At 36.7% G+C, this 22,421-nt stretch overlaps 1 protein-coding gene across 2 annotated transcripts in view; it reads right to left on the bottom strand.

Moving 5' to 3' along the window:
• LOC121418353 (son of sevenless homolog 2-like) overlaps window positions 1-22,421 on the bottom strand; it is a 63,595-nt gene that overhangs the window by 1,083 nt on the left and 40,091 nt on the right. Inside the window, exons 11-26 of one of the 2 annotated variants that reach the window (XM_041612171.1) lie at window positions 21,243-21,420; window positions 19,424-19,580; window positions 18,972-19,092; window positions 17,867-17,950; window positions 17,238-17,450; window positions 14,272-14,394; window positions 12,680-12,845; window positions 11,449-11,550; window positions 10,584-10,739; window positions 8,722-8,811; window positions 7,590-7,682; window positions 7,068-7,179; window positions 5,587-5,759; window positions 2,103-2,219; window positions 1,044-1,160; window positions 223-349 (exon numbers count right to left, since the gene is read on the bottom strand). In XM_041612171.1, the coding sequence (XP_041468105.1) occupies window positions 223-349; window positions 1,044-1,160; window positions 2,103-2,219; window positions 5,587-5,759; window positions 7,068-7,179; window positions 7,590-7,682; window positions 8,722-8,811; window positions 10,584-10,739; window positions 11,449-11,550; window positions 12,680-12,845; window positions 14,272-14,394; window positions 17,238-17,450; window positions 17,867-17,950; window positions 18,972-19,092; window positions 19,424-19,580; window positions 21,243-21,420 (2,129 nt within the window). The remainder of the gene's footprint in view (window positions 1-222; window positions 350-1,043; window positions 1,161-2,102; window positions 2,220-5,586; window positions 5,760-7,067; window positions 7,180-7,589; window positions 7,683-8,721; window positions 8,812-10,583; window positions 10,740-11,448; window positions 11,551-12,679; window positions 12,846-14,271; window positions 14,395-17,237; window positions 17,451-17,866; window positions 17,951-18,971; window positions 19,093-19,423; window positions 19,581-21,242; window positions 21,421-22,421) is intronic. The other variant, XM_041612172.1, reaches the window with a different exon arrangement.

Genomic DNA, 22,421 nt, shown 5'->3' with positions numbered 1-22,421 from the left:
TGAAGATTCCTACATGCATTTTCATTTGTTTATGTAAGGGGGGGGGGTGAACGTACAGACCAATGCAATCTTACTGAATAAAACCAATTCTGAGATAGATCACGAAGAATTATCATCTATCTATTTTATTTATCTATTTTATTTATTCAAAATTACCACTAAAGTCTGAAGTGACGGAAATAGTTTAAGCGAATCACAAAACCCGGACTCCGTGATACTTACTTGGAATATCCACAACGCTGAAGACACTGTGGTCAAAGATGGATGACGGTGTTATGAGGGTTGGTGTCCTAGGAGAGGGGGGCGTGGCACTAGCTTTGGGGGAGGTAGCCTCCTCATCCTGCATCCTCTGTAGGAATGTACAAGATGGAAACTTACAAACATTCTGCTTACACCATGTAAATAAAGTATGCGCCTGGGGCGCAGCTACAACTCAAGACTATTATCCTCTATAAAACCACTTGTTCAGTTATAATAAGAAAAACCCTACAACTTAGAATGATGGACACACAATTCATTTGTTTTTTAATATTTTTTTTCACAACCTATTACAAATAATTGTTTAATTTCTAAATCTTTACATCAAAAACTAACAGGAGTCTAAGGGGTCTTAAATTTTCATAATGCAGAGAAGAGACATAAAAAAAAACCTTTTAAGAAAAGTGTAACCCCCCTAAAATAGTGTTTAATTTTCAAATGTTTACTTTTTCATATTGCATTCCTGAAACAAATTAGAAAATAAACAACTGTTTTTCTGTTCATGCTAACAACATCAGAATCAAGTTTCAAAAAAAAATTATTTTGCTTTTTCTACATCAAAATAAAAAAAAGGTATCTAATAGTACCTTGATTACTTGTATCACATTCAGCTACCCATAACTGAACTAAATACCTTGAATTCGGGGGGGGGGGGGCATTTCATGGAAGAAATGGTCAGCTATTTTCACAGATAACTGTTATAAGCTACTGAAATCCTTGCATCTGATTGGCTCAAGACAAGTTAGTCAATGAAACACTCCCCTGACAATGGGGCCATGCCTTACCTGAAACCCGGGCGACCGGAGCTCACTAACCTGTCTTGACGGTCCAACTAATGACATGTGTCTGTTGCTGGTGGGTTTAATACCAGGCGACTTCAGGGAGTACTCAAACTTTTTGGGCTGTAGCAAAAGAAAACAAAAAGAAATGTCATTTCCAAATAATAGAAGTACAGAACTTGTCGAGGAATGCCACTTAGAATTGATGTAAAACTTTTCATTTCATTCTTTTTCCCAATTTTTTAAATTTTATTCTACTGGTTTTATGCTCAAGTTGTCATTTTGTGTGTTTTTGTTGTTGTTTTGGTTTATACTATTTACAAGAATATTTTCATTAAGAGGCTGCACCATACAAGCTCTGCTTTCTAGCATACTCTTCCATTTCTAACCTGCTAATATGATAATCCTAACTATACTTTTTGTACATTAAACATGCTTTGTTTCATTGCTTATATGTTCTGTATTATAATGATTATTGTACGAAAAAAATGCAAATGTTGGAAATGAAAAAAAAAATGAAAAGTCTGAAAATTGTCTAGAACAACCCCTTTCGTACATGAAAAGGGTGCTTTCTATGGCTGAAAACATGTTAAAAAGTTTGAATTCCAACTGACCAATAACTTTGGTTCACTGGACTTGTCGTTCTGCACTTTTGCAGTGATGTAGTGGGTTACAGATTGCCGAGGTGTAGCATAATATTACAACTATCATTACTAATTCAAATTTTGAATATTAATGAAGTATTTTCAAGCTTATTACATAAATATCAAAACAGAGGTTGGAGCACAAGGCATGCCCTCATTGCCCTATATTTTGAGAATCACTATTGACCTTACAAATGATAAGCCTTTAATTGTTCCATCAAAAGGTCTGTTCAATGGGTTTCTGACAAAGATTAATATGTGAAATAATCAAAATCCAACAGGTTATTCATCTGCCTCCCCCCTCTATTTTGAAATTTCTATCCATGCCCCCTATTAACAAGTTTGCAATTTTTATTCTATCCATTCTGAAACTCTGGATCCACCACTGCAAGATATTCATTCATGGGTGTGGGATACATACAAATTTTGGCAGCTGCTTGCAGTTTCTTGGTTCAATCTCCAGGGATGCTTCGTAGAGATAGTCCTGGAACTCCTTCTCCGTCATGTCGCCGAGAGGATTCAAGTCTTCGAAGAATTTCTGTCAAAAATAATAAACAAAAGCAAACAAAGTGATAGTGACAGCCCAGCACTATGTCTTATGAAGTCTGCAAGTGAATCGAATCATTTAGGCTTAGAGATGTTTGAAGACACATGACGAACAAAAGTATCTGAATTCCATATCAAATTGAACCATATCATCTAATCTCTTAGAAAGATAAGAAGTCATGACCATTGAACCATTGCAAGTTAGGCTTAAATGATTACAGATTTACATGCAGTACCACCTCCAATTATTCAAAATCATACATGCATAACTGATCACAATTTGCAACTAGGTGAAAAAACTAGGCCTATACTTTTTTTCTTTCATGTAATAGAATTTATTACAACCAGGTTGGGCATTTTTTATTTCCAGCAGATTTCACCTTTTACAGATTGTTTATGCAAAGTGTACAAGTGATTCCTGGAGATAGGGTGGCCTGAATTCACAAAGGTGGTTTTTAAAACCATTGGTTGAACCCATGGTTTATGCAGATTTCCTGTTTAGAGTACGCTTATTTACCGCATGTATTAAAAATTGTCCAATGCTAATGCGTGTTTGAGGTTTGAGGAAACTGACGCCTGTTGCCGTAGTTATCCATGCTATATTTTATTCACGAGTCCACTATTTTGAAGTAAGAAGCCCACTCTTCAAGCAGTGGGCTCATGAATGAATACTTATCCATGGCAACAGGCTTCAATTTGGCGCACTGGGACAAAAGAGTGCATTAGCATTGGACACTTGGTAAATATACACAGTAAATATAAGTGCAATTTTAAAAGAAAATCTACAAAAAAGCTGGGTTCAACTGATGGTTTTAAATACCACCTTTGTAAATCCGGGCCTGTATGTCTCATTTCTGCTATTAAAGGTCAAGTCCACCCAAGAAAAATGTTGATTTGTATTACTAGAAAAAATCAAACAAGAATAATGTTGAAAATTTCATCAAAATTGGATGTGAAATATGAAAGTTGTGACATTTTAAAGTTTCGCTTACTTTTCACAAAACAGTATATGCACAACTCCGCAACACGCAAATGAGAGAGACGATGATGTCCCTCACTATTTCTTTTGTTTTTTATTGTTTGAATTATACAATATTCCCATTTTTACAGATTTAACAATAAAGACCAGTTGTACCGAACCGTAATATGTTAGAACAATTGTAATTCCCCATGTTCGTGGATGAAGTAAACTTCTTTCACTTTCCAATGAGGAGAAAATTAAAATATTTCATATATCATATAATACAAAAGAATTATTGAGTGAGTGACATCATCAGTCCCCTCATTTGCATACCAGGATGTGCAAATATTTTTTTTGTGAAATTTAGCAAAAGTTTATGTCATAACTTTCCTATTTTACATCCGATTTTGATGAAATTTTCAGTGTTATGCTACTTGGATTTTTCTCTATTCATTCAAACTAACTTTTTGTTGGGGTACAGCAGGGAAAGGGAGGGGGGGAGGTTAGTAACTCACAGCTATTAGTCTCGCTTCTGCTACGCAATCGAGACGATTTCATAAAAACAACATTATCTAATAGGTGGCACAAAAAGTAGTAAAAAAGGAGTTGCTAATTGATTGGCAACCAGCACCTTACACAGTTACCGAGAGCCTATGGTATCTCTTCTGCTATGCAAGTGAGATAATAAACAAGTGGAATGCCTCTGGCCCTCTCACCTGCACCACGCGATTCAACATAGCAGCAGTGCTGACTTTGAAAACTACTATAACTCGCACAAGATGTTCAGTGATACTTGGTTACTCTTATTTCGACGTTTTATGAACTAGACCAATACACTTACAGAGATAGGATTGTAATTCAACCAAACCCCTAATGTGGCCAAAATTCATTGAGCTCACAGACCTTTGACCTTCATCATGTGACCTGAAACTTGCAGGGAAATTCAGTGATAGTTGATTACTCTTATGTCCAAGTTTCAAAAGTCAGATCAATAAACTTGCAAAGTTATGATGGTAATTCAACAGATACCCCCATTATGGCCAAAGTTCATTGACCTTTGACCATGGTCATGTGACCTAAAATGCACACAGGATGTTCAGTGTTACTTGATTACTCTTATATCAAAGTTCTATGAACTAGACCAACATACTTTCAAAGTTATGATGGTAATTCAATATATACCCCCCATTCGGGCAAAGTTCATTGACCCTAAATGACATTTGACCTTGATCATGTGACCTGAAACTTGCACAGGATGTTCAGTGATACTTAATTACTATTATGTGTAAGTTTCATGAATCAGATCCAAAATTTTTTGAAGTTTTAATTGTAATTCTATAGATACCCCAATCGGCTAAAGTTCATTGACCCTAAATGACCTTTGACCTTGGTCATGTGACATGAAACTCATGCAGGATGTTTGATACTTGATTAACCTTAAGTCCAAGTTTCATGAACTAGGTCCATATATTTTCTAAGTTATGATGACATTTCAAAAACTTAACCTCAGGTTAAGATTTTGATGTTGATTCCCCCAACATGGTCAAAGTTCATTGACCCTAAATGACCTTTGACCTTGGTCATGTGACATGAAACTCTAATAGGATGTTCAGTAATACTTGATTAACCTTATGGCCAAGTTTCATGAACTAGGTCCATATACTTTCTAAGTTATGAAGTCATTTCAAGAACCTAACCTTAGGTTAAAGAGAAATTCCAGTAGTTGCAGGAAACACTGATTTCATGAGAAAGTCTGTAAAACAAGGCTTAATTGTCAGTATATCATCGAGGATCTAGATCTGGTACAGTTACATTAACTGAACGTTGTGAAATCTTTAAAATCTACGCTGAAAAATATTCACACCGAAGATCCCCAACACAGATAAGCGCATGTGGGACAATGTATAATTATTGCTTAGAGCGTCAGGCCCGACGCTCTACCCGAATCCCATGCTTATTTGCTGATTTCTCAGCAATTACACAATTTCTTCCAGAATCCTTTGGCACATGCGTTTTATTCATACAGACACTTTGGTGGTCATTTCTTGGATTCTGTACGAACTCATTTTGATATCGTTATCAAGACTAACATTTACCTTAAAGATTTGATGTTGACGCCGCTGCCGTCGGAAAAGCGGCGCCTATAGTCTCACTCTGCTGTGCAGGTGAGACAAAAAATGGGGGTCTGAAGAATGAATTGCAAAATAGCTGGTCAAATTTCTGATTTATGGGCAATTTTACAAACATTTGGTGATCCTTTCTAGTGGTGATATACACAAAATTTTTCTTGACGATTTAGAGTCTAAGAACGGATCACCAGTCATTCGTAAAGTCACTTGTAACTCAATGAACAGCTTTATGAAACATCGCCCCCAACCCCCGGTCCAGGTCGACTTACCCTGATGTCGGGTTCAGAATTTAGACAGTATGGTTGATGCTGGTACTGCTGGATCTCCCCGGTGATCTCAGCTACCCTTCTCCTCTTGCTGAAGTTGATCAAGCCATCGGGACAGTTGGAAAGGAAGTCTGGGTTGCCCTGCTCTATGAACAGGATGTTGCTTAGGTACATTCCTAGGGTGAGATGGAAATCAAGACAGTCACATCTATGCATTTACAGAATTCTTACAAGTCTCAACAAGTTCTGTGGGGGATTACTGAAAGCACTTATTAACCAGCAATCATTTACACATTTACAATTATAGTCAAACCCATCTATAGAGGCCATCCAAGGGAAGTAGAAAAAGTGGCCACTACAGACAGATGTCCTTTATAGACAGGCTCTTTAATTAACACATATTCCTTTCAAATGGGGAACAAGCTGAGTGGCCACTTGAAACAGGTCTTCACTATAGATAGGTCGCCACAAGATATGTTTGACTGTATTTGCAAGATTCTTGATAGATTTGGGGATTTAAATTTGACTTGCAATGGATTCAAAGGTCATTTCATTCCACTTAAGCTTTTTGGAGCTGTAAGAGGAATTATCTGATCAAGTATCAAGTAAAGGTTGGTATTCTTGCATCCCACTAATATGGGGCACTGCGAGAAACTTGCAACAATTCGGTGGATTCACAATACGGCGTTCCATTTATCCGTTGCAGCAGGCAGGCCGAAATTCGCAATGCCCCGTGGGAAAAAGTCGACATCTGTTACAAGTGCTAGTACTTGAGTGAATGCATGTATGTGATTAATCATCACTGGCGATGCGGCTTCACCGGATATGGTGTCTGCTAGGGTCCAGGAGGTAGGAGAGAGATTTGCCCGCATATTTCTGTGTGAAATTTATACCGTTTTGGGTGAATTCTTGCAATATGGTTTTCATTTTTCAAGCACTAGCACTGTGCGCTTCCTGCGCCAGGGTGCCATAGCTGTGCGCGATGTTGACCCCACAGTTAGAAATTTGGCCTGTTCACTGCAATCGATAACTGGTGCACCATAATGTGAATCCATCAAATTGCAAGTCTATTTTTGGTCCCTGATCCAATCATACATTTTGAAATTAATTGCGAATTTGTGACTGATTGCTAATCTGCTTCGTGAAACAAGCAGCGTAATCTTTTTTTTTTTAATACAGTTTATCAATTATTTAATTGCAACAGAATATTTGCAAGGTTTTGCTAATATTTCTTGCATAGACATTCAACCATCTTTTCTTTGAAAGCGTATCATTTAAATAACTATGAGAACCCAGGGACTGGGGTGTGTTTCATGACACAAACAGTCAGTGATTTTCACTGACAAGTTTGCTCTGAGCCAATCAGATGCAAGGATTTTGGTAGCTTATAACACAAGTCAGTGAAAAATCACTGATTATTTGTTTCATGAAACACTCGCCCAGGGGGGTTTCTGGGAGAAGTCAATGGGAATCAAAGAACTCACCCAAGAAAGGCACACAGGGTGGGTTGATGGAGCGGAGTTTCTCTTGATATTTCTTGTAGTGATCTGTGCCTAGTTCTTTGGCTTCTTCTAAAAATTGCTTCTTTTTCAAGTCCTGATTATGATATGATTAAAAAAAAATCAGAAAATAATCAATGTTCAAACACCATCACTAGTTTCTACTTAAACCACTCCTGGTAAAAACTACAAATTTTATGAAATACTGAAACCATTTAGTGTACAATCTCTATGACAGCGAAGGATAAGACTGTCTGGCATTGACATTTACAAGTCATGTGATCGCATATATCCTTTTTTTTTAGGGTTGGAGCTTACCAAGCATAAGAATTTCCCCCCAAAAGGCAAGGGTTTTTTTCCCATTTTTTTCTTAATCTACAAATTTCAAGAAAATTAATGGCTGGAATATTGATAAAGATAGGTGTTTCAATGTTTTCATAGCCTATTTATTTGGGTTGTAGGGGCCCTTTAACTGCTATCCATAGTCAAGTAAAATGAATTTCTTACCCTAAAGGTATGCTCCAGTCTATGGATGGCAGATGAGTTGAACGCACTGACGATTTCCAGTACACCATTGAAGTTGTTGTACTCTTGGAACACCTAGGAAAGAAAAATGAAATACACATGGAAAGCACAATTGCAAGAAAGTTTTTGAAGATACATCTTTTCCTGAAGTGTGGATGTCGATTTTTTCTCCTCCTCCTCTACCTTCCTTTGGATGATAGTAGCAAGGCATCAATGAATTGGGACGGTTTTATATCAACTTGGTCCAATAAAAGTTGGTTCGATGCCGAGACATTCTAATACTATTACCACAGGTGGCTGGTCAGAGGGGGGGGGAGGGAGGTGACTGGAGAAGATATGGAAGAAACAAAAGGTGGAGGAGAGTAGGAGGGTTGGGTTGAGGGAGGGAGGGGGGGGTGACTGAATAAGAGTGAAGTGGGAGGAAGGAGGTGAGGGTGATCTCTGTGGGTGAATCCAGACACCCCCGTAGTTGGGGATTAAACCGGATTTGAAACCCGGATCACCAACTGACATTAGTCTTTTATCAATTAGATCAAATCAATTCAATTCTTTTTTTCCATTTCCATTCAAAACATAATACAAAGTAATATAAAGCAATACAAATCAAGTACAATTTTATAGAAGGGCATTCTTACGTGGTAAAACAGAAAAAAAAAGCAGTATAATATAGAGCATAAATGGAAATGAGGGGGATTCACTATTAGACCATTTGACTAATGGTCACTTGGTCTAAATACTTTATTATGGTTTAATAGCATTTTTTCCCCTCCAGTTTCCCTATAATGATCATTTGGCCATTCTTTACAGTGGCTGCAAGACTGGTCGAATCCTGTGAGCTGAAGCTAATTATAAATTGATGGGAACAACCAAAGAGGGAATAAATGAAGAAGAGGTCTCCTTACCAGAGCTGCCAACCTGAACAAGAACATTTCAGTATTTTCAAGGCTGAAAATCAGTATTTTGGTAAGAAAATTAGTATTTTCACAGGAATACCATAGGACAACACATAAACTGAAACTTTAGAAATCAGTATTTTGCATGAAACCATCAGTATTCTTCTCTATTTTCAGCACTAAATACAGAAAATCAGTACTACTTGGCAGCTCTGCCTTACCATCATAATCTCTATGACCCTGGATACTATTGCTGTCCTCTCCTCAAGGTTGGATGTCTCCACAATGCACTTCTCTAACCATAAGATGAACTGAGGGCAAAAAAGGAAAAATAAAAATGCAAGAATTAATTAAAGAAAGTAATTCCAAATTATTCTGAGTTCTGCGAGGATAAAAGGGCAAGTTCACCCTGAAGAAAAGTTGGTGGTTAAAATAGTAGAAAATATAATGAAAGAATATTGGTGAAGGTTTGAGGAAAATCCATTCCATATTAAGAAAGTTATTAGAATGTTAAAGTTTTGATTTGTGACGTCACAGAGTACCAAAGTGATGACGTCAGCTGCCACAGTGGTCTGGGGAGCGTTTCATGAAAGGACTTGTCAGACGTTTTATCCGACAAGTCCCAATTTATCCGACAGTTACTATAGTAACAGTGCCTCTCAGCCAATCAGAATCAAGGAAAGATGTCAGATCTGACAACTTGTCAGACAAAATGTTGATGAAACGGTCCCCAGGTTCTAAACAAATGAACCCGACGAATGAAAGCATGTGTTTCTTATAGGAGAAAATGGCTGCTAGCGGAATTTGATCGCTTGCAACTTATTTTTCAGACAGTCATTTGCAAATACAAATGTGTACAGACGATCGTAAGCTGCAACTCTGTTGACAACCAGCCCGCCATGACTAAATGGCAACTGACGTCACACTTTGGTATTCTACAAATGAGCAGCTGCCCCATATGTTATGTAAAATAAAATGCATAAATTTCAATTTTTTAATAGTTCGTGATATCTTTTTTTTGTGTTTCCTTTTTTCAGAACGGGCATGAAATAATTTATCTATATCTGAAGGTACAGTAAAAACTATTTTCAATTTTTGGAGAAAATGACATATCATTGATTTTTTGCCATACGAAATGTAGGGAAGCTGCTAGCATATATGACGTCACAAATCAAATAATCAAAATTTTAATAACTTTCTTAATCTTTAATGGATTTTCCTCAAACCTTCACCAATATATTTTATCATTTTTTCTACTTTTCTCACAACAAACTTTTTTTGCAAAAATGTACACGTCTGTATGTGGAAAAGACATGCCTTGTGCCTTGCTGACACAAAACACTAAAATCTTATAGATAATAGATAACATAGAAATCTGCTGAATAAGTTTAATACATAAAAAAAAAGAATGAGTTCATTCAAGATTCTTCTATACAAATTATTTTGTGTTATGCAAATAATTAAGCATAAATTTAACCTAAATTGAGTACTAAAATAATAAGTATTACAGTTCTAGCTGTAAAGTTGGTGGAGTTGTTTAGGTGGTACTTCAAGTCACACATTTATACTTCTGTATATGTATAATACAAGCCTTGTGGACCCCAAAATGCCAAACAGTGAAAAAAATCAGCTATTAATGCTGTTAAAGCTAAATTACAGTACTTGCAGTAAAACACTAATTCCGTGAGAAAGTCTGTAAAATCAAGGTTCAGTATGACTATATCATCGTGGATCTAGATCTGGTACAGTTACATAAACTGAACTTTGTGAAATCATAAAATCTAAGCTGAAATTCGATCACACTGAAGATCGCCAACACAGTGGGACAGTATATTATTATTGCTGGAATAAAGACCCGACGGAAGTGACCGAATCCTCACTTATTTTGCTTATTGCTCAGCAATTACACAATTTCTTCCAGAATCCTCTGGCACAGATTTTTTTATTCATACAGACACTTGGGTGGTCATTATATTGGATTCTGTAAAAAGTCATTTTGAGATTGTTACCAGAACTGGAATTTATCTTTAACTTTAAGAATAACAATATAAAAAATGATAATTATAAGATATGTGAATCTTACCATATTTGAATGGTGGATCATCTTGAGTAGATTTGGTGATGTAAGGTGTTTATCTTTCTTGGTCCAGACACTTCCAACCAGTTCAGACGGAGTCACGGCTCGGTAAAGGTCTGACTCGAGTAACGTCAGCTGTCTTGCGATCTCTATTGGATGAAGCTACAAAGTAAAGAAACAAATCAAATTAATTTTGTATTGCTCCCCTTGTTGATGGTATATTTATTCTCATCTATTTATCTTTCTTGGTCCCGACACTGCTAACAAGTTCAGATGGCGTCAGTGATATGTCAAGGTCTGACAAAAGTAGTGTCAGCTGCCTTGCAATCTGTATCGAGTGAAGCTAGATCAAATTGTTTTGTATTGCTCCCTGTGTTGACTGGAAAGTTCTGTGCTTCATGAAAGGTGTAAGCACTGACTAAACAATTGGCTCAGACAATTCCATTCCATTGAAAGCCATGCATATATTTGGCTGAGAAGTATGGGCATCTGAATGAATTATATACTGTTGAACAGTCTGAAAATTATAATTTGTCACAAGCTTTATGAATCAGTGCATCATTATCACCTTAATCATCACCAAAATTGTCAGCATCATCTTCATCATCATCGCATATATAAATATTTAATATATATTTTTATTTTTATCGCCCACTTAATGGAAATTCATTTTTTTACATGCAAACATATTAAATATACAGAATGAAGGAGAAAAAATACAAACTATTGACAAAATAAAATATATTCATTCTTGTACATAAGTTGATTAAAAGAATATAATGAGAATCATCATCATCATCGTTGTCGTCATTATCATCATCACAACTATCATTGTCGTCGCGATCATCATCAAAATCATCATCACACTTACCGTCAAAATGTCAAAATCTTGAGGAGCCTTGGATATATGATGTTCTATGGGAGGAGGGTCTCTCTCAAAGGTAAGTATATGCCTCTGCTCTTCAGCATCGGACTATAGATGAGATGGAGTAAGAGGGGGAAGAGATGAGAGAAAGAAAGATGGTTTGATGGTATGAGAAATGGACATAATACTAGACATGCCTTACGTAATCCTTCCGTGACATCATTAATTTCTATTGGTACGAAATTGCTGTTTCATAACAATTTATTTATCAGTGACAAATGTTTAACTGTTGAACATTTACTCCCATCGAACTAATAGCATCATTTCACGTGCCTAGAACAACTTGCACATTTTTAACACATTTTTTATGAAACAAAGACCCAACTCTAGAGAGTCACTTTGAACAGCACAATGTCAAGACCTAAACTTCCATTTTAAAAGAAGGAATTAACTATTCACTACGTAATTCTCATAACTGCTTTACTCAAACCCAAAACAGAAACCTCTTGTCACACTATCAAATACAGAGGTGCATCTCATTATAATACTCTTCCCCATCACATGAAATTATTGGAAAATATTGATGCACTCAAAAGAGGCCTTAAAAACATTTTTCCAGACTTCTTGTTACTTTTCGTTCAGATCCCTCATCCTTACTTTGTTATCTTGTGTATATATTGTAAATATGTTTTTTCTTACTTTTCCACATTTTGTCAACGTCTTTATCATAAGTCAACTAAGTTTTTCCTTTCCTGTGTTATGTATACATGTATATCTATCCTCTGTAAAACACCGTTGATGTGTTATCAATGTTCAGTAGGGCAATCCCTCCGTCTTTTTAAAAAAAAATTTTCACCAGATTTATTGCATAACCTTTTTGAAGCATAACTATTTAAAAACAATTGATTTCAGCTGTTTAAAGTAAAAGTAATCATATCTTTATGAATAAGATGAGAAAACTCAATTTGCTTGGCTTTGTACACAAAATCACGTTTCGGAAAAAAATTTTGTCTGACATGCACTCACAAAATGTTGCGTAATTTCGAAACCGTGTACCCGGGTGTAGTAAATTTGGTCTCAAAAGATGCGCGAGACTTAAAAGTATAAACTCTGCACGTGGCGCAGTCAAAAAATTTCGCGCGGCGGAATGATTGCAGAAAATATTGTGAGGGGGGTTGATTCAACCCCCCGGCCTGTTTAGGGTTAATTGACGGAAAATTAATACAACAGTACATACCCTCACTCTCCTAATGATGATTTTCTTGATAGACTCCACCCATTTCCTCATTCCTTTCCCTCTTACTGAATCATCAATGAACTTCTCCAAGCTTTGCAGTAACTCCTCGTCTCTCTCAAAGTCATAGAAGTGCTGGTCAACCCAGTGCCTAAACACATTCAGTACTCTGTACAAACAAAAAAATCAATTGTTAGGGAGTGTTGTTAGAGGACAAGTACAGTCCAACAAATACTTAATTCGATTAAAAAGAAAAAAAATCCAACGAGCCAAACAGTGAAAATTTCATCAAAATCGGAAAATAATAAAGTTATGGCATTTCAAAGTTTCACTTAATTTCACACATACAGTTATATAAACATCCTGGTCGGTATGCAAATGAGTGGACTGATGACATCTCTTACTCATTATGTCATTGTGTTAAATAAGAAATAGTCTAAATTTTCTCCTAACTGTCATGTGAAACAAAGTTTTATTCCTTCCTGGACATGTGATGTTACCATTGTTTTGACATTTTATGGTTCAGTCTAGTTGGTCCTTATTGTTAAATATGTAAAAATGGAAATATTGTATGATCCAAACAATAAAAAAAGAAATTGTGCTTGAGTGTCACTGAGCAGAGCATATAATTGTTTTGTGAAAAATATGTGAAACTTTAATATGTCACAACTCTCTTATTTTACATCCGATTTTGATGAAATTTTCAGCGTTATAATTGTTCGGCTATTCCTTATCGATTTTTTTTGGGTGGACTTGAGCTTTAATGGAAGCAATGTAAACATATTTGAATCAAACATAGCGAAAGCCTGGAAATTTGACCATTTTTTACCCAGGTACAGTAATTCCTACAATAGGTCTGAATTAAACGAATGCATAGAAACTCTTGATAACAGCCGAGGAAATGTTCAAAGAAGATGCAGAGGGAAAATAAGTCTTCTTTACTTTATGCCCAACATCAAGGTGAATTCAGAGTAAAGGAGTTTTAAGAAGATGTTGGTGAAGTCTTCTTTTAGAAATAACCCTTGAAAGGCATGCTGAATAAGTTCAAGCGCACATCAAGTCATGATTAAATTGCAGATAAGGATTGTTTATCTTTTTTCTCAAACACTGTAACTGCTAATGCAAAAATTATTTATGTCCTTTTGTTGACGTTAATGAAGATTCAGCTTGCTTCTAAAAAAAAATTAATCAATAAACATCTTCAGTCATCCCAGATATCTCATTCAAGTCATTCATAAAGTCCAATGTAACTCAAGAATGGTCTTATGGAAAATCCTCCAGAGACACATATGTTCTGCTACACTCTGAGGTAAAGTTCTATTCTACCTGCATATTCAGTGATAAAACATATAATTCAGAAAAAAACTTCAGATACTAAGCTTTCAGTTTTGTTTTCTTCAGAATATGAGCAGTACAGAAAGCAAGCACACTCATCTGACCTGAATAGGTTGTGAATATTATTTCCTGAACCATTGCCGTAATATATAATCTAAATACAGGACCCACTAGATAATAATGCCCTGTTTAAATCAAACAAAATAAAATAACCTCCTTTTGAGACAATATGATCTGTTACAGGAAGCAGGCAGACTCACCTGAGTTGTATAGGTTGTGCATATTCTTTCCTGAATCTCTTCAGATCTTCTCTCACCACACTCACTCCTCTGTCAATAGCTGCTTGGTCTTCTTCTGTGGGCGGAGGGTCCGGGATCTCAAACGTAAACAATCACTTTGGTCAAGGAAAACATCAACAGTAGTAATAATAGTTCAAGCTGTCAATAAGAGACCAGTAGGCCTACATGTTAACATCAATGTAAGGTTTTATCGGTTGCAACGCCGGAAACACCAGCCGGGACCGCCATCGTATGAGCTCTGTACCACGTACACAATATACAAATGAGATATACTACTACCAGTGGAGCGTTGTGGCCCAGTGGATTAGTCTTTGGACTTTGTAACAGAGGGTCGTGGGTTCGAATCCCAGCCATGGCGTAATTTTCTTCAGCAAGAAACTGATCCACAATGTGCTGCATTCATCCCAGGTGAGGTAAATGGGTACCGGTAGGAAGTAATTCCTTAAAAAGCTGTGTGCGCTATGAACGCCTAGCTTAGCCGGGTAATATAGGAGCGCCTTGAGCACCTAACTAGGTGGATATGTGCGCAATATAAATACCCTATATTATTATTATTATTACCATATTAATTATAATAATAACTCTTATTTACCCAGGGTAGCCATCACCACAGCTATTGCTGATCTTGCAGTGTGCCCTACAGTATATCATACAAATATATCAGGCTTTGAGAAAGTATAGTGGGAATAATTTATCCGAGGTTGGACTGGCAATTACTATTTTTCCCCGAGGGGCGAAGTCCGAGGGAAAAATAGTTGCAGGTATATCACCAATTACCTAGGAAACATTTTGGCCCGAATTCACAAAGGTGGTTTTGAAAACCCACGGTTGAGTCCATGGTTTATGCAGATTTCCTGTATATATTACGCTTAATTTACCGCCTATCGGGCGCGTGTATGAAACATGTCCAATGCTCATGCACGCTTTGTCACAGTGCGCCAAAGTGACGCCTGTTACCATGGTTAGATACGCTGTTTTATTCACGAGTCCACTGTTTGAAGAGTGGACTCATTATTCAAAACAGTGGACTCATTAATAAAATAGCGTGGATAACCACAGCAACAGGCGTCAATTTGGTGCACTGTGGCAAAACGCGCATCAGCATTGGACATTTTTCATCATACACAGTAAAATAAGCGTAATGGACTCCACCGTGGGTTTTCAAAACCACCTTTGTGAATTCGGGCCTCGGTAGGTTTATGTACATAACAAGTGGAATGCCTCTGGCCGTCTCACCTGCATCACGCGGTTCAATATAGCAGCAGTGCTGACTTTGAATACTACTTTAACTCGCACAAGATGTTCAGTGATACATGGTTACTCTTATGTCCACTTTTTATGAACTAGACCAATAAACTTACAGAGATATGATGGTTATTCAACAAAAAACCCCAACATGGCCAAAGTTCATTGACCTTACATGACCTTTGACCTTGATCATGTGACCTGAAACTCGCACAGGATGTTCAGTGATACTTGATTACTCTTATGTACAAGTTTCATGAATCAGATCCATAAACTTTCAAAGTTATGATGGTAATTCAACAGATACACCCAATTCGGCCAAAGTTCATTGACCTTTGACCTTGGTCATGTGACCTGAAATGCGAACAGGATGTTCAGAGATACTTGATTACTCTAATGTCCAAGTTTCATGAATCAGATCCATAAACTTTCAAAGTTATGATGGTAATTCAACAGATACCCCCGATTCGGCCAAAGTTCATTGACCCTAAATGACCTTTGACCTTGGTCATGTGACGTGAAACTCGTGCAGGATGTTCAGTGATACTTGATTAACCTTATGTCCAAGTTTCATGAACTAGGTCCATATATTTTCTAAGTTATGATGACATTTCAAAAACTTAACCTCAGGTTAAGATTTCGATGTTGATCCCTCCAACATGGTCTAAGTTCATTGACCCTAAATGACCTTTGACCTTGGTCATGTGACATGAAACTCTAAAAGGATGTTCAGTAATACTTGATTAACCTTATGGCCAAGTTTCATGAACTAGGTCCATATATTTTCTAAGTTATGATGACATTTCAAAAACTTAACCTCAGGTTAAGATTTCGATGTTGATCCCTCCAACATGGTCTAAGTTCATTGACCCTAAATGACCTTTGACCTTGGTCATGTGACATGAAACTCTAATAGGATGTTCAGTAATACTTGATTAACCTTATGGCCAAGTTTTATTACCTAGGTCCATATACTTTCTAAGTTATGACGTCATTTCAAAAACTTAACCTCAGGTTAAGATTTGATGTTGACGCCGCCGTCGCCGCCGCCGTCGGAAAAGCGGCGCCTATAGTCTCACTCTGCTTCGAAGGTGAGACAAAAATGTATGCATAGGTCAACAAATGTCAAAAACACTGCACACATCTTGTATGAACTGAAATTCATCGGAATCAAAAGGGAAAATCGGATGTTCCATGTACAAAGAGTTACAATCGACTAAAAATATTAAAGATAAATTCCAGTTTTGGTAACGATCTCAAAATGACTTTTTACAGAATCTAATATAATGACCACCCAAGTGTCTCTTTGTATGAATAAAAAATATGTGCCAAAGGATTCTGGAAGAAATTGTGTAATTGCTGAAAAATAAGCAAAATAAGTGCGGATTTGGTCACTTTCGTCGGGTCTTTATTCCAGCAATAATTATACACTGTCCCACGTGTGCCTATCTGTGTTGGTGATCTTCAGTGTGAACGTTTTTCAGTGTAGATTTCAAGATTTCACAAAGTTCAGTTTATGGAACTGTACCAGATCTAGATCCTCGATGATATTCTGACAATTAAGCCTGGTTTTACAGACTTTCTCATGAAATCAGTGTTTACTGCAACTACTGGCATTTCTCTTTAAGCTTATTTTTATCAGTTACACACCACCAGGTTACATAAATTCAAGAAAAGGATATCTCTTGAAGAGCAGCGAGAGAAGTTCCTGCGGTTTGCAGAATGACCTGTAGGTGGTCAGGAAGGTTCGGACGAAGGACGGGTCAGCGTACTTGTGATAGGTCAGTCTTTCGATCAGTTTTAGGAGTGTTCCTCCCTTGATGAGAGGCACCCCTGCCATTGACTTCTGACCTTCCTCAAAGACAATGTTGTCTGGTGAGTCTTCCTCTACAAAGCTGGAATGAAGGAAAGAAAAAAAATATACATTGAAACCTGTGTATTGCACAAGGTAGCAGTTAACATTTTGTCACTAAGCTGGCAAAAGGGCATTATTAATGTGCACGTCAATGCAAATTCCTGTCAGCAGAAGGGCGTAAATTCGTTCACTGTAAATTTCACATAGCACACGCTTGTGTATCCTAATGCCGTTATGCCAGCCGCACAGTACGTGAAAATTGCTACACATATAATCTATTGCCCTTCTGCCAGCTGGGCGATGATTTAATCATTTAAATATTAGGTCACAACTGCAATTACCCAAACATAAAAGAAGACTTGCTAGGTCAGGCAATCCTCGAACAAGAAAAACTGGCATGAGATAAAGTGTCTATCATTGCGATTTATTAATATTAATGAAAGCATACAATCTTACCAGTACTCCTCTGGAGATGGAAGCCGAAGTGGCTGGCTAGCCTCTTCTTGTTGTAGGATGGTATCCAACATTCTTTCCAGAGTGCTAAAATCACAAACATGCATTCAAATTTGGCATCAATGATCCATAGAATGACACAATATGAATTCATCCTAGGGTCAAATACACGAGCAGTTTTTGTACAGAGCATAACACAATACATAGTGTGCCCCTTAGTACTTTGGGAATAAGGGGTAAAAAGAGAAGAAAGGTTGCAGAGTTCATTTCAGTGAGGAGACAATAGTGATATAGTATCCTGGGGGGTGTTTCACAAAGATTTAAGTATGACTTAGAGTTGCACTTAAATGTCTAGTTGCGCGCAGTATAAAAAGCATGACAGCATTGGTCAGATCATGCCAAGAGGACACGCACTACTGCATATTGATCAATAAGATTGAGCATTGCATATCATGTACGCGTCGACATTTAAGTGTGACCTAAGTCATACTCCAATCTTTGTGAAACACCCCCCAGATGATCTTTTCTCTTCATTTTAATCATCTACAATGAATTCATAAACAATTTCACCACACGATTGAGCAATGAGCACTTTTAATTGGTGCCTTTGTATGAAAGTGCAATGTAAATTAACTTTTGTAACAATTTGTAAAATGACAATATATCAATAATGACAAATATCATGGTGCAATTGTCTTCATCTTTTGGAAAAAAATTCAAGTAACTGTCAAAATAATCTACAATATTTATGGTGCAATGAAAGAGAAGAGAGTATTGACCTTTCCAAGAGGCTACAGCTTATGTGTTTGGGCTATATATATTAGGTTCTCAACAATTTAATTTTTATTCCAAATCATTTAAAGGATGCTCGAATACAGAGTACAAGTTATGAAATTTGTTAATGCTGTATCTATGAACAATTTGCAGTAAAGTCCAAACGAAATAACTTGAAATTTGGCATTTAATTTTACAAGATGTGTATTACATGGTTAAAAAATAACCATGACATTTCATGGCAAGAAGCTGTTTGGCAAACACACAAATATTTTTTGTAAGTAAACCATCTGTTTTCCGGCACATGACTTGGCAACAATACTATGAGTATTACCTTCTGTGTAACAGAGTTATTAATGCCTCCATCCAACTTGTTTTTTCTTCTGCACTCTTGGCAAAGAAAACTATCGTTTGCGGCGAGTCTTTGACCTCAATCTCAAATGAATTCTTCACATCTGTGCAAACGACAAAAGAAAAACATCACAAGTTTTAAAAGAGAGAGAAAGTGACAGAAAGTTTATGGCAAAACAGAACAAAAATCAAGATAAAAACACCTCAAGAGTGGCAGTCAGTCAGAAAATGAGAGAGAGAGAAAAAAAAGAGGGAAAGAGGGTGAAAGAAAGTGTTTGAAGTGAAAGAGTGGTAAAACGTTAGAATTAGAGGAAGAATAAACAAGCACTCTCTAAATTTCTTAACTTGTAATCGCATACAGTACGTGACCTCAATGAAGGGCTGAAACAATGGCCTTGTGTTAACCTCACAAGAGACTATCACCGTGTAACTTACCGTCACCATCGTGCTTATCAACGACCTTGATCTTCCTGAGGTAGTACCGCTCCTTGAAGCGGTACTCCGGCGACGAGCTCGAGACTGACCGCCTTGTGTTCACCTTGCAGCATACTATCATACTATCAAACAGGAATATGTGCCTCTCTGTGTTTGGCTAGGAAAAAAAAAAAATCTTGTTACTACTGATACAACATTGCAACAAGAAACCAATATACCATGGATTCGAAACGAACATAGCTCTTAAAGTAGAGACACAGAAAAGATAGGTGTCCTCGCAATTTATTCTAATAGCTAGATAAATATATTAAAGGGATGGTCCAGACTGAAAGTATTCATAGCTTGTTATTTTGTATTTTATATGAAATTAGGTTTATTCAAATTTTTTTCCTCCAAGAACTAGAAAAATTGGAATGACAACTGATTTAGTGCATTAGATATTTATTGCTGCAACTTATTTCATTTTAAGGGAGACATAAAAAATATGAAAAAAATATGATTTTATATAACATAAGAAAACGAAAAGTGGGGATGTGACATCATCAGCCCAGCTAATGAATATTCCTGACGACTGTTTTCACAAACTATTGTTGAATTTTAAACTTTAATAACTTTATTATTTGTTAACCAATTTTGATGAAATTTTCAGCATTTTGCTCATTGAATTCTACTCTATGTATTAAGATATATTTTCAGCCCGGACCAGCCCTTTAAGGAATAACTCACAAAAAAAATGTTGTAAAAAATACATCTTCCGTACTTCTTGTTGCAAATATGCAGTCTGTGATAATAATTATACACCACCACCACTATCACCAACAACAGCACAACACCACCAATGACAACACCAACACCAACAAGAAATATGGCATGGTTCATAGAGCACAAACACCATCCAGAGATGCTCATGGTGCTAGCCCAGCAAGTTATCCACAGAGTGTCCAACAACTGATCAACTCGCGCCTGCACAAAATTAATGAATTCTTTTTGATTGGCCAATAACTTTATCAAGGGGACACTGCAAGAGTACATTTGCAAACTTCTGCTGCAATTCGGTTTAATTTACACTCATTGATGCAAGAAGCAAATCAGCAATCAATGGCAAGTTTGTTTTCAATTGCAACACATGCAGGGATGCCAACCGTATGAACGGAATCGCAGTATTTTTAGGGATTAACAAAAGGATCTGTGGTGACAAAAAAAAAGAGTATATTTAACTTTCTCCAATAGACATATATATAACAGGACTTCGAGAAAAAATGTATTTTTCATAAAACCTGCAGCACTTATACAAAAAAAGATAAAATACTGCAAAATAATTGAGAACAGTTGGCATTTCTGCATATGAATGATTTGGGGACTCAAAAATTTCAAGTTTCTTGCTATACCCCCAAAATGGAGACAATGGGAAATTATTGGTCACATGTGTAACAGAAATTATGACAATCTTGACTTCGATTAGTTTTTAATCTAATTTTTTTAGAGAGATTTAGTAATTCAAAGGTTATCTAACATTAAGATATTTAGTCAGCTTTCATTTGGAAATATTTTTGCTGTCTCTACTATGCAGGTTCAAGGTCAGAGGTCAAAAGGAGTGGGTCACGTGTTTGACCTCACATAGAAGTGTGATTTTGAAAGTTCAGTTTTATTTTGAAATTCCTGTGAATTTCAAAATGATATCAAATTTTTAAAATCATAATTAGTTATAAATCTCTAAAATTCTTAGATCTAACAACTAATTAAAGTCACAACTTGCCATAATTCCTGTCACACACGGGACCGAGGATGGCCCCAATAATATCCAAGACAGAGATCCTACCTTCTTATTCTTGCCCGTGTGAACCTTGCCGACATTGCCTTCCATGATGAACTCGTTACACAGCTCACTGATGTCCCTCCCCTCCCATCCTTCAATGTTCTTCTGGATCTCGTTCATACGCTGGATGCAGACCTGTCTCGACGCTAACCTGCGGTGAAACCTCAAGGACGACTCCCTCCTGTGACAACGTAAGAAAAAGTCAGACCTTGGTGTTAAAGCGTATCCTTGCATCCCATTACAAGGGAGCCTTCCATGTAACAAAAAGGGTAAACTGCTGATTCGTCTATTGCCAATTCGTCCACTCATCACATGGTCTCCCTTCATTTAGTCTAATACCATTCCGTCCATCAACACTTCGCCTAACAGCCATTTTGTCCGATAAGCATTGGTCCAATAATCACTTCGTCTAATCACCAGTTCGTCTATGACCATTTCGTCTTGTAACCAGTTGATCTAATACCAATTTTCTTCCACTTCATTTCCCAATTAACACTTAATCCAATTAGACTAAATGGTCAATGGACTAAATGGCTATTGGACCAACTGGTTATTGGACGAAATGGTGAGTAGAAGAAAGGGCAGTTGGACCATGTGGATAGAGGATGAACTGATGGTAGACCAAATGATAGTAGACGAACTGGTAATTGGACGAATTTGAATTAGACCAATTGGAAACAACACCACAAAAAGTCTGAGTTTAACTGATGATTGTTATATGCTACTGGAATCCTTGCATCTGATTGGACGAGAGAAAATTTGCCAGTGACAATTGCTGACAAGGGGCTGCATGAAACCATTCCCAAGAAAGGTTTTTAGGAAGTGCCAAACTTTAGAAATTCATAATTGCTTTTAATTGATGGATTTTCAATCAAACCTTCATTTATAGTTTTCTTTCATTTTTCTCTGTATGTTTTGTTTTTAATAAGCCAACTTGACATGGTTTATTCATGAAAGAAAGCAAGAATTTGGTGCTTTTCATGAAACAAATGTTGAGATTTTTTCACTGAAAATTGTTATTATCAACTGCAAATCCTTGCATCCAGAACAAATCATTCACTAACATTTTTCATATAATAATAATAACAATTTTTTCTTATCAATATTCATTTTTGTTCAATCCAAATTCAAAAGATAACTGATGATTTGGGCTTTGGACTGTCGCCGAAAAGATTTTTCCCC

The sequence above is a fragment of the Lytechinus variegatus genome, chromosome 7 (genome assembly GCF_018143015.1).
Source record: "Lytechinus variegatus isolate NC3 chromosome 7, Lvar_3.0, whole genome shotgun sequence".
NCBI lineage: Eukaryota > Metazoa > Echinodermata > Echinoidea > Temnopleuroida > Toxopneustidae > Lytechinus > Lytechinus variegatus.
The sequence above is the reverse complement of the archived record's forward strand: the minus strand, read 5'-3'. Positions and strand labels throughout refer to the sequence as shown.